The sequence below is a fragment of the Coregonus clupeaformis genome, chromosome 40 (assembly GCF_020615455.1).
Source record: "Coregonus clupeaformis isolate EN_2021a chromosome 40, ASM2061545v1, whole genome shotgun sequence".
Classification (NCBI taxonomy): domain Eukaryota; kingdom Metazoa; phylum Chordata; class Actinopteri; order Salmoniformes; family Salmonidae; genus Coregonus; species Coregonus clupeaformis.
In genome coordinates this window covers 13,065,804-13,078,757 of record NC_059231.1, presented here as the reverse complement: position 1 = coordinate 13,078,757, position 12,954 = coordinate 13,065,804, and the positions used below count along the sequence as shown (strand labels likewise).

At 49.3% G+C, this 12,954-nt stretch overlaps 1 protein-coding gene across 1 annotated transcript in view; it reads left to right on the top strand.

Annotated features, from left to right (window-relative positions):
• Positions 1 to 12,954, top strand: part of LOC121555191 (dedicator of cytokinesis protein 9) — a 140,792-nt gene that overhangs the window by 110,544 nt on the left and 17,294 nt on the right. Inside the window, exon 46 of the mRNA XM_045212082.1 lies at positions 1,329 to 1,451. Coding sequence (XP_045068017.1) covers positions 1,329 to 1,451 — 123 coding nt within the window. The remainder of the gene's footprint in view (positions 1 to 1,328; positions 1,452 to 12,954) is intronic.

The window sequence follows — 12,954 nt, the reverse complement described above, 5'->3', positions numbered from 1 at the left end:
GTCGGGCGGGCTGTGGTCAAAACCGGGCGCAGGCAGAGGTACCAAGGGAGCGGGCTAGTCGTAGTCGAGGGCACAGGCACAGGATCAGAGGACGGTAATCACTGGGGTAGACAAGCAGAGGATTAAGCAATTCGGGAAGTCAAACAACAAGGCACAGGTCGGATACACGGGTAATCAAAACAACAAACTCTCTCTCTCTCTCGGAACAAAACGCTTAACAAGTCACAAAGGAACAATACCTCGCACCGACTGAACTTCTGAGCACACCTTATATCCTACCCTAATTACGGACAGGTGTGCTCAGAACTCAGGTGAACCAGATCGAGTCTGATGACTCCCCCTCTCTGTAGATCGGGGAAGTGTCAGACTCTGTCTAGACCCAGCCAACCCCCGATCCCTTACAGTCTTGTCTGTTTAATGAAGAAGATAACGAACTATTGATTTCATTTGGGTGGCGCTGCCATGGCTGCACAGACCCCTAACATACGCCTAATTAAACTAGAAATATGGTATTCTATTCTTTTGAAAATAAATTGTATTCGTCTTATAATGCTTCTTAGGACCAGCCTAAACAAGTAAATTATGGATTTATTTTTGATGGCTTACATTCTCAATGGATTTATTAAAAACAGATCCCCACCTACATCTGCACACCACTATTAGCACGGGACGTATACAAGGCGTATGCAGGCAAGAATGTGGTAAAAATGGGCCTGTTTGTAAAGGGGTCATATAAACATTGCCCAAATTATTTTTACAGGCAAAATACTGTAAATCCTATGGGAAAGCAACACTAGCTTATTTTATGCTCAGTTTATCTCCTTGGCTTTATCTCCAGCACTCCTGCTGCTAAATTGTGGAGTTTGCAACTCTTGAGGAGATAACCAGGCATCTACCTTGTAGAGATGTTATCAGTGAACCAGCTCTGCTCCACACTATCCAACAACGTGGTAAAACAAAAACGCTCACAGAACAAACATGCAACCAATTCCGCGTCTAATTCTATGCTTGAATTCAGTACAAAGAAATGGCACAGCATAGCGTCTCAGCTCAAACGCCTTTAAAGAGGCCGTGTGGAACAACTTTGCTTTTAAATCCCATTTTCATATCCTCTTCACCATATCCTCATTATACACAATGTCAGTGGAGCTATACAACTCTTCATGTGTTGTGTTGCATCAAGGACAATAGCTCTCTAGTATTCAAAACTCATCTAGTACTTTTTTCTTTGCACGAACCTTCATAAAAGCTTTGAGATGAAGCCCTCGTGTGTGCCGTCCATAGTCAGATGACAGCAGTGTTTTATCTGTCCCTTCCCTCCCATACAGGATGTCCTGATGGAGCTGTTGGAGGAGTGTGCTGATGGCCTGTGGAAGGCTGAGCGCTATGAGCTCATCTCAGACATCTACAAGCTCGTCGTCCCCATCTACGAACAGGGGAGGGACTTTGAGGTACAGCAGCAGACCTGCACACTCTGATGTCACTGTCTATGTCATGGGGCTTAACTCCCTCTGATGTCACTGTCTATGTCATGGGGCTCAACTCCCTCTGATGTCACTGTCTATGTCATGGGGCTCAACTCCCTCTGATGTCACTGTCTATGTCATGGAGCCCAACTCCCTCTGATGTAACTGTCTATGTCATGGGGCTCAACTCCCTCTGATGTCACTGTCTATGTCATGGGGCTTAACTCCCTCTGATGAAACTGTCTATGTCATGGGGCTTAACTCCCTCTGATGTCACTGTCTATGTCATGGGGCTCAACTCCCTCTGATGTCACTGTCTATGTCATGGGGCTTAACTCCCTCTGATGAAACTGTCTATGTCATGGGGCTTAACTCCCTCTGATGTAACTGTCTATGTCATGGGGCTTAACTCCCTCTGATGTCACTGTCTACGTCATGGGGCTTAACTCCCTCTGATGTCACTGTCTATGTCATGGGGCTCAACTCCCTCTGATGTAACTGTCTATGTCATGGGGCTCAACTCCCTCTGATGTCACTGTCTATGTCATGGGGCTCAACTCCCTCTGATGTCACTGTCTATGTCATGGGGCTCAACTCCCTCTGATGTCACTGTCTATGTCATGGGGCTCAACTCCCTCTGATGTCACTGTCTATGTCATGGGGCTCAACTCCCTCTGATGTCACTGTCTATGTCATGGAGCCTAACTCCCTCTGATGTCACTGTCTATGTCATGGGGCTCAACTCCCTCTGATGTAACTGTCTATGTCATGGGGCTCAACTCCCTCTGATGTCACTGTCTATGTCATGGGGCTCAACTCCCTCTGATGTCACTGTCTATGTCATGGGGCTCAACTCCCTCTGATGTCAATGTCTATGTCATGGGGCTTAACTCCCTCTGATGTAACTGTCTATGTCATGGAGCCCAACTCCCTCTGATGTCACTGTCTATGTCATGGAGCCCAACTCCCTCTGATGTCACTGTCTATGTCATGGGGCTTAACTCCCTCTGATGTCACTGTCTATGTCATGGAGCCCAACTCCCTCTGATGTCACTGTCTATGTCATGGGGCTTAACTCCCTCTGATGTCACTGTCTATGTCATGGGGCTCAACTCCCTCTGATGTCACTGTCTATGTCATGGGGCTCAACTCCCTCTGATGTCACTGTCTATGTCATGGGGCTCAACTCCCTCTGATGTCACTGTCTATGTCATGGAGCCTAACTCCCTCTGATGTCACTGTCTATGTCATGGGGCTCAACTCCCTCTGATGTAACTGTCTATGTCATGGGGCTCAACTCCCTCTGATGTCACTGTCTATGTCATGGAGCCCAACTCCCTCTGATGTCACTGTCTATGTCATGGGGCTTAACTCCCTCTGATGTCACTGTCTATGTCATGGGGCTTAACTCCCTCTGATGTCACTGTCTATGTCATGGGGCTCAACTCCCTCTGATGTCACTGTCTATGTCATGGGGCTCAACTCCCTCTGATGTCAATGTCTATGTCATGGGGCTTAACTCCCTCTGATGTAACTGTCTATGTCATGGAGCCCAACTCCCTCTGATGTCACTGTCTATGTCATGGAGCCCAACTCCCTCTGATGTCTATGTCATGGGGCTTAACTCCCTCTGATGTCACTGTCTATGTCATGGAGCCCAACTCCCTCTGATGTCACTGTCTATGTCATGGGGCTTAACTCCCTCTGATGTCACTGTCTATGTCATGGGGCTCAACTCCCTCTGATGTAACTGTCTATGTCATGGAGCCCAACTCCCTCTGATGTCACTGTCTATGTCATGGAGCCCAACTCCCTCTGATGTCACTGTCTATGTCATGGGGCTTAACTCCCTCTGATGTCACTGTCTATGTCATGGAGCCCAACTCCCTCTGATGTCACTGTCTATGTCATGGGGCTTAACTCTGATGTCACTGTCTATGTCATGGGGCTTAACTCCCTCTGATGTCACTGTCTATGTCATGGGGCTCAACTCCCTCTGATGTCTATGTCATGGGGCTCAACTCCCTCTGATGTCAATGTCTATGTCATGGGGCTTAACTCCCTCTGATGTAACTGTCTATGTCATGGAGCCCAACTCCCTCTGATGTCACTGTCTATGTCATGGGGCTCAACTCCCTCTGATGTCACTGTCTATGTCATGGAGCCCAACTCCCTCTGATGTAACTGTCTATGTCATGGGGCTCAACTCCCTCTGATGTCACTGTCTATGTCATGGGGCTTAACTCCCTCTGATGTCACTGTCTATGTCATGGGGCTTAACTCCCTCTGATGTCACTGTCTACGTCATGGGGCTTAACTCCCTCTGATGTCACTGTCTATGTCATGGGGCTCAACTCCCTCTGATGTAACTGTCTATGTCATGGGGCTCAACTCCCTCTGATGTAACTGTCTATGTCATGGGGCTCAACTCCCTCTGATGTCACTGTCTATGTCATGGGGCTCAACTCCCTCTGATGTCACTGTCTATGTCATGGGGCTCAACTCCCTATGATGTCACTGTCTATGTCATGGGGCTCAACTCCCTCTGATGTCACTGTCTATGTCATGGAGCCTAACTCCCTCTGATGTCACTGTCTATGTCATGGGGCTCAACTCCCTCTGATGTAACTGTCTATGTCATGGGGCTCAACTCCCTCTGATGTCACTGTCTATGTCATGGGGCTCAACTCCCTCTGATGTCACTGTCTATGTCATGGGGCTCAACTCCCTCTGATGTCAATGTCTATGTCATGGGGCTTAACTCCCTCTGATGTAACTGTCTATGTCATGGAGCCCAACTCCCTCTGATGTCACTGTCTATGTCATGGAGCCCAACTCCCTCTGATGTCACTGTCTATGTCATGGGGCTTAACTCCCTCTGATGTCACTGTCTATGTCATGGAGCCCAACTCCCTCTGATGTCACTGTCTATGTCATGGGGCTTAACTCCCTCTGATGTCACTGTCTATGTCATGGGGCTCAACTCCCTCTGATGTCACTGTCTATGTCATGGGGCTCAACTCCCTCTGATGTCACTGTCTATGTCATGGGGCTCAACTCCCTCTGATGTCACTGTCTATGTCATGGAGCCTAACTCCCTCTGATGTCACTGTCTATGTCATGGGGCTCAACTCCCTCTGATGTAACTGTCTATGTCATGGGGCTCAACTCCCTCTGATGTCACTGTCTATGTCATGGAGCCCAACTCCCTCTGATGTCACTGTCTATGTCATGGGGCTTAACTCCCTCTGATGTCACTGTCTATGTCATGGGGCTTAACTCCCTCTGATGTCACTGTCTATGTCATGGGGCTCAACTCCCTCTGATGTCACTGTCTATGTCATGGGGCTCAACTCCCTCTGATGTCAATGTCTATGTCATGGGGCTTAACTCCCTCTGATGTAACTGTCTATGTCATGGAGCCCAACTCCCTCTGATGTCACTGTCTATGTCATGGAGCCCAACTCCCTCTGATGTCTATGTCATGGGGCTTAACTCCCCTCTGATGTCACTGTCTATGTCATGGAGCCCAACTCCCTCTGATGTCACTGTCTATGTCATGGGGCTTAACTCCCTCTGATGTCACTGTCTATGTCATGGGGCTCAACTCCCTCTGATGTAACTGTCTATGTCATGGGGCTCAACTCCCTCTGATGTCACTGTCTATGTCATGGGGCTCAACTCCCTCTGATGTCACTGTCTATGTCATGGGGCTCAACTCCCTCTGATGTCACTGTCTATGTCATGGAGCCTAACTCCCTCTGATGTCACTGTCTATGTCATGGGGCTCAACTCCCTCTGATGTAACTGTCTATGTCATGGGGCTCAACTCCCTCTGATGTCACTGTCTATGTCATGGAGCCCAACTCCCTCTGATGTCACTGTCTATGTCATGGGGCTTAACTCCCTCTGATGTCACTGTCTATGTCATGGGGCTAAACTCCCTCTGATGTCACTGTCTATGTCATGGAGCCCAACTCCCTCTGATGTCACTGTCTATGTCATGGGGCTTAACTCCCTCTGATGTCACTGTCTATGTCATGGGGCTTAACTCCCCTCTGATGTCACTGTCTATGTCATGGGGCTCAACTCCCTCTGATGTCAATGTCTATGTCATGGGGCTCAACTCCCTCTGATGTCACTGTCTATGTCATGGGGCTTAACTCCCTCTGATGTCACTGTCTATGTCATGGGGGGGCCTCAACTCCCTCTGATGTCACTGTCTATGTCATGGAGCCCAACTCCCTCTGATGTAACTGTCTATGTCATGGGGCTCAACTCCCTCTTATGTCACTGTCATGTCATGGGGCTTAACTCCCTCTGATGTCACTGTCTATGTCATGGGGGGTTAACTCCCTCTGATGTCACTGTCTACGTCACGGGGCTTAACTCCCTCTGATGTCACTGTCTATGTCATGGGGCTCAACTCCCTCTGATGTAACTGTCTATGTCATGGGGCTCAACTCCCTCTGATGTAACTGTCTATCGTCATGGGGCTCAACTCCCTCTGATGTCACTGTCTATGTCATGGGGCTCAACTCCCTCTGATGTCACTGTCTATGTCATGGGGCTCAACTCCCTCTGATGTCACTGTCTATGTCATGGGGCTCAACTCCCTCTGATGTCAATGTCTATGTCATGGGGCTTAACTCCCTCTGATGTAACTGTCTATGTCATGGAGCCCAACTCCCTCTGATGTCACTGTCTATGTCATGGAGCCCAACTCCCTCTGATGTCACTGTCTATGTCATGGGGCTTAACTCCCCTCTGATGTCACTGTCTATGTCATGGAGCCTAACTCCCTCTGATGTCACTGTCTATGTCATGGGGCTTAACTCCCTCTGATGTCACTGTCTATGTCATGGGGCTCAACTCCCTCTGATGTCACTGTCTATGTCATGGGGCTCAACTCCCTCTGATGTCACTGTCTATGTCATGGGGCTCAACTCCCTCTGATGTCACTGTCTATGTCATGGAGCCTAACTCCCTCTGATGTCACTGTCTATGTCATGGGGGCTCAACTCCCTCTGATGTAACTGTCTATGTCATGGGGCTCAACTCCCTCTGATGTCACTGTCTATGTCATGGAGCCCAACTCCCTCTGATGTCACTGTCTATGTCATGGGGCTTAACTCCCTCTGATGTCACTGTCTATGTCATGGGGCTTAACTCCCTCTGATGTCACTGTCTATGTCATGGGGCTCAACTCCCTCTGATGTCACTGTCTATGTCATGGGGCTCAACTCCCTCTGATGTCAATGTCTATGTCATGGGGCTTAACTCCCTCTGATGTAACTGTCTATGTCATGGAGCCCAACTCCCTCTGATGTCACTGTCTATGTCATGGAGCCCAACTCCCTCTGATGTCTATGTCATGGGGCTTAACTCCCTCTGATGTCACTGTCTATGTCATGGAGCCCAACTCCCTCTGATGTCACTGTCTATGTCATGGGGCTTAACTCCCTCTGATGTCACTGTCTATGTCATGGGGCTCAACTCCCTCTGATGTAACTGTCTATGTCATGGGGCTCAACTCCCTCTGATGTCACTGTCTATGTCATGGGGCTCAACTCCCTCTGATGTCACTGTCTATGTCATGGGGCTCAACTCCCTCTGATGTCACTGTCTATGTCATGGAGCCTAACTCCCTCTGATGTCACTGTCTATGTCATGGGGCTCAACTCCCTCTGATGTAACTGTCTATGTCATGGGGCTCAACTCCCTCTGATGTCACTGTCTATGTCATGGAGCCCAACTCCCTCTGATGTCACTGTCTATGTCATGGGGCTTAACTCCCTCTGATGTCACTGTCTATGTCATGGGGCTTAACTCCCTCTGATGTCACTGTCTATGTCATGGGGCTCAACTCCCTCTGATGTCACTGTCTATGTCATGGGGCTCAACTCCCTCTGATGTCAATGTCTATGTCATGGGGCTTAACTCCCTCTGATGTAACTGTCTATGTCATGGAGCCCAACTCCCTCTGATGTCACTGTCTATGTCATGGAGCCCAACTCCCTCTGATGTCACTGTCTATGTCATGGGGCTAAACTCCCTCTGATGTCACTGTCTATGTCATGGAGCCCAACTCCCTCTGATGTCACTGTCTATGTCATGGGGCTTAACTCCCTCTGATGTCACTGTCTATGTCATGGGGCTTAACTCCCTCTGATGTCACTGTCTATGTCATGGGGCTCAACTCCCTCTGATGTCAATGTCTATGTCATGGGGCTCAACTCCCTCTGATGTCACTGTCTATGTCATGGGGCTTAACTCCCTCTGATGTCACTGTCTATGTCATGGGGCTCAACTCCCTCTGATGTCACTGTCTATGTCATGGAGCCCAACTCCCTCTGATGTAACTGTCTATGTCATGGGGCTCAACTCCCTCTTATGTCACTGTCTATGTCATGGGGCTTAACTCCCTCTGATGTCACTGTCTATGTCATGGGGCTTAACTCCCTCTGATGTCACTGTCTACGTCATGGGGCTTAACTCCCTCTGATGTCACTGTCTATGTCATGGGGCTCAACTCCCTCTGATGTAACTGTCTATGTCATGGGGCTCAACTCCCTCTGATGTAACTGTCTATGTCATGGGGCTCAACTCCCTCTGATGTCACTGTCTATGTCATGGGGCTCAACTCCCTCTGATGTCACTGTCTATGTCATGGGGCTCAACTCCCTCTGATGTCACTGTCTATGTCATGGGGGCTCAACTCCCTCTGATGTCAATGTCTATGTCATGGGGCTTAACTCCCTCTGATGTAACTGTCTATGTCATGGAGCCCAACTCCCTCTGATGTCACTGTCTATGTCATGGAGCCCAACTCCCTCTGATGTCTATGTCATGGGGCTTAACTCCCTCTGATGTCACTGTCTATGTCATGGAGCCCAACTCCCTCTGATGTCACTGTCTATGTCATGGGGCTTAACTCCCTCTGATGTCACTGTCTATGTCATGGGGCTCAACTCCCTCTGATGTAACTGTCTATGTCATGGGGCTCAACTCCCTCTGATGTCACTGTCTATGTCATGGGGCTCAACTCCCTCTGATGTCACTGTCTATGTCATGGGGCTCAACTCCCTCTGATGTCACTGTCTATGTCATGGAGCCTAACTCCCTCTGATGTCACTGTCTATGTCATGGGGCTCAACTCCCTCTGATGTAACTGTCTATGTCATGGGGCTCAACTCCCTCTGATGTCACTGTCTATGTCATGGAGCCCAACTCCCTCTGATGTCACTGTCTATGTCATGGGGCTTAACTCCCTCTGATGTCACTGTCTATGTCATGGGGCTTAACTCCCTCTGATGTCACTGTCTATGTCATGGGGCTCAACTCCCTCTGATGTCACTGTCTATGTCATGGAGCCCAACTCCCTCTGATGTCACTGTCTATGTCATGGAGCCCAACTCCCTCTGATGTCACTGTCTATGTCATGGAGCCCAACTCCCTCTGATGTCTATGTCATGGGGCTTAACTCCCTCTGATGTCACTGTCTATGTCATGGAGCCCAACTCCCTCTGATGTCACTGTCTATGTCATGGGGCTTAACTCCCTCTGATGTCACTGTCTATGTCATGGGGCTCAACTCCCTCTGATGTAACTGTCTATGTCATGGGGCTCAACTCCCTCTGATGTCACTGTCTATGTCATGGGGCTCAACTCCCTCTGATGTCACTGTCTATGTCATGGAGCCCAACTCCCTCTGATGTCACTGTCTATGTCCATGGAGCCCAACTCCCTCTGATGTCACTGTCTATGTCATGGGGCTAAACTCCCTCTGATGTCACTGTCTATGTCATGGAGCCCAACTCCCTCTGATGTCACTGTCTATGTCATGGGGCTTAACTCCCTCTGATGTCACTGTCTATGTCATGGGGCTTAACTCCCTCTGATGTCACTGTCTATGTCATGGGGGCTCAACTCCCTCTGATGTCAATGTCTATGTCATGGGGCTCAACTCCCTCTGATGTCACTGTCTATGTCATGGGGCTTAACTCCCTCTGATGTCACTGTCTATGTCATGGGGCTCAACTCCCTCTGATGTCACTGTCTATGTCATGGAGCCCAACTCCCTCTGATGTAACTGTCTATGTCATGGGGCTCAACTCCCTCTTATGTCACTGTCTATGTCATGGGGCTTAACTCCCTCTGATGTCACTGTCTATGTCATGGGGCTTAACTCCCTCTGATGTCACTGTCTACGTCATGGGTCTTAACTCCCTCTGATGTCACTGTCTATGTCATGGGGCTCAACTCCCTCTGATGTAACTGTCTATGTCATGGGGCTCAACTCCCTCTGATGTAACTGTCTATGTCATGGGGCTCAACTCCCTCTGATGTCACTGTCTATGTCATGGGGCTCAACTCCCTCTGATGTCACTGTCTATGTCATGGGGCTCAACTCCCTCTGATGTCACTGTCTATGTCATGGGGCTCAACTCCCTCTGATGTCAATGTCTATGTCATGGGGCTTAACTCCCTCTGATGTAACTGTCTATGTCATGGAGCCCAACTCCCTCTGATGTCACTGTCTATGTCATGGAGCCCAACTCCCTCTGATGTCTATGTCATGGGGCTTAACTCCCTCTGATGTCACTGTCTATGTCATGGAGCCCAACTCCCTCTGATGTCACTGTCTATGTCATGGGGCTTAACTCCCTCTGATGTCACTGTCTATGTCATGGGGCTCAACTCCCTCTGATGTAACTGTCTATGTCATGGGGCTCAACTCCCTCTGATGTCACTGTCTATGTCATGGGGCTCAACTCCCTCTGATGTCACTGTCTATGTCATGGGGCTCAACTCCCTCTGATGTCACTGTCTATGTCATGGAGCCTAACTCCCTCTGATGTCACTGTCTATGTCATGGGGCTCAACTCCCTCTGATGTAACTGTCTATGTCATGGGGCTCAACTCCCTCTGATGTCACTGTCTATGTCATGGAGCCCAACTCCCTCTGATGTCACTGTCTATGTCATGGGGCTTAACTCCCTCTGATGTCACTGTCTATGTCATGGGGCTTAACTCCCTCTGATGTCACTGTCTATGTCATGGGGCTCAACTCCTCTGATGTCACTGTCTATGTCATGGGGCTCAACTCCCTCTGATGTCAATGTCTATGTCATGGGGCTTAACTCCCTCTGATGTAACTGTCTATGTCATGGAGCCCAACTCCCTCTGATGTCACTGTCTATGTCATGGAGCCCAACTCCCTCTGATGTCACTGTCTATGTCATGGGGCTAAACTCCCTCTGATGTCACTGTCTATGTCATGGAGCCCAACTCCCTCTGATGTCACTGTCTATGTCATGGGGCTTAACTCCCTCTGATGTCACTGTCTATGTCATGGGGCTTAACTCCCTCTGATGTCACTGTCTATGTCATGGGGCTCAACTCCCTCTGATGTCAATGTCTATGTCATGGGGCTCAACTCCCTCTGATGTCACTGTCTATGTCATGGGGCTTAACTCCCTCTGATGTCACTGTCTATGTCATGGGGCTCAACTCCCTCTGATGTCACTGTCTATGTCATGGAGCCCAACTCCCTCTGATGTAACTGTCTATGTCATGGGGCTCAACTCCCTCTTATGTCACTGTCTATGTCATGGGGCTTAACTCCCTCTGATGTCACTGTCTATGTCATGGGGCTTAACTCCTCTGATGTCACTGTCTACGTCATGGGGCTTAACTCCCTCTGATGTCACTGTCTATGTCATGGGGCTCAACTCCCTCTGATGTAACTGTCTATGTCATGGGGCTCAACTCCCTCTGATGTAACTGTCTATGTCATGGGGCTCAACTCCCTCTGATGTCACTGTCTATGTCGTGGGGCTCAACTCCCTCTGATGTCACTGTCTATGTCATGGGGCTCAACTCCCTCTGATGTCACTGTCTATGTCATGGGGCTCAACTCCCTCTGATGTCAATGTCTATGTCATGGGGCTTAACTCCCTCTGATGTAACTGTCTATGTCATGGAGCCCAACTCCCTCTGATGTCACTGTCTATGTCATGGAGCCCAACTCCCTCTGATGTCTATGTCATGGGGCTTAACTCCCTCTGATGTCACTGTCTATGTCATGGAGCCCAACTCCCTCTGATGTCACTGTCTATGTCATGGGGCTTAACTCCCTCTGATGTCACTGTCTATGTCATGGGGCTCAACTCCCTCTGATGTAACTGTCTATGTCATGGGGCTCAACTCCCTCTGATGTCACTGTCTATGTCATGGGGCTCAACTCCCTCTGATGTCACTGTCTATGTCATGGGGCTCAACTCCCTCTGATGTCACTGTCTATGTCATGGAGCCTAACTCCCTCTGATGTCACTGTCTATGTCATGGGGCTCAACTCCCTCTGATGTAACTGTCTATGTCATGGGGCTCAACTCCCTCTGATGTCACTGTCTATGTCATGGAGCCCAACTCCCTCTGATGTCACTGTCTATGTCATGGGGCTTAACTCCCTCTGATGTCACTGTCTATGTCATGGGGCTTAACTCCTCTGATGTCACTGTCTATGTCATGGGGCTCAACTCCCTCTGATGTCACTGTCTATGTCATGGGGCTCAACTCCCTCTGATGTCAATGTCTATGTCATGGGGCTTAACTCCCTCTGATGTAACTGTCTATGTCATGGAGCCCAACTCCCTCTGATGTCACTGTCTATGTCATGGGGCTTAACTCCCTCTGATGTCACTGTCTATGTCATGGGGCTTAACTCCCTCTGATGTCACTGTCTATGTCATGGGGCTCAACTCCCTCTGATGTCACTGTCTATGTCATGGGGCTCAACTCCCTCTGATGTCAATGTCTATGTCATGGGGCTTAACTCCCTCTGATGTAACTGTCTATGTCATGGAGCCCAACTCCCTCTGATGTCACTGTCTATGTCATGGAGCCCAACTCCCTCTGATGTCACTGTCTATGTCATGGGGCTTAACTCCCTCTGATGTCACTGTCTATGTCATGGGGCTTAACTCCCTCTGATGTCACTGTCTATGTCATGGAGCCCAACTCCCTCTGATGTCACTGTCTATGTCATGGGGCTTAACTCCCTCTGATGTCACTGTCTATGTCATGGGGCTTAACTCCCTCTGATGTCACTGTCTATGTCATGGGGCTCAACTCCCTCTGATGTCACTGTCCATGTCATGGGGCTCAACTCCCTCTGATGTCAATGTCTATGTCATGGGGCTTAACTCCCTCTGATGTAACTGTCTATGTCATGGAGCCCAACTCCCTCTGATGTCACTGTCTATGTCATGGAGCCCAACTCCCTCTGATGTCACTGTCTATGTCATGGGGCTTAACTCCCTCTGATGTCACTGTCTATGTCATGGAGCCCAACTCCCTCTGATGTCACTGTCTATGTCATGGGGCTTAACTCCCTCTGATGTCACTGTCTATGTCATGGGGCTTAACTCCCTCTGATGTCACTGTCTATGTCATGGGGCTCAACTCCCTCTGATGTCACTGTCTA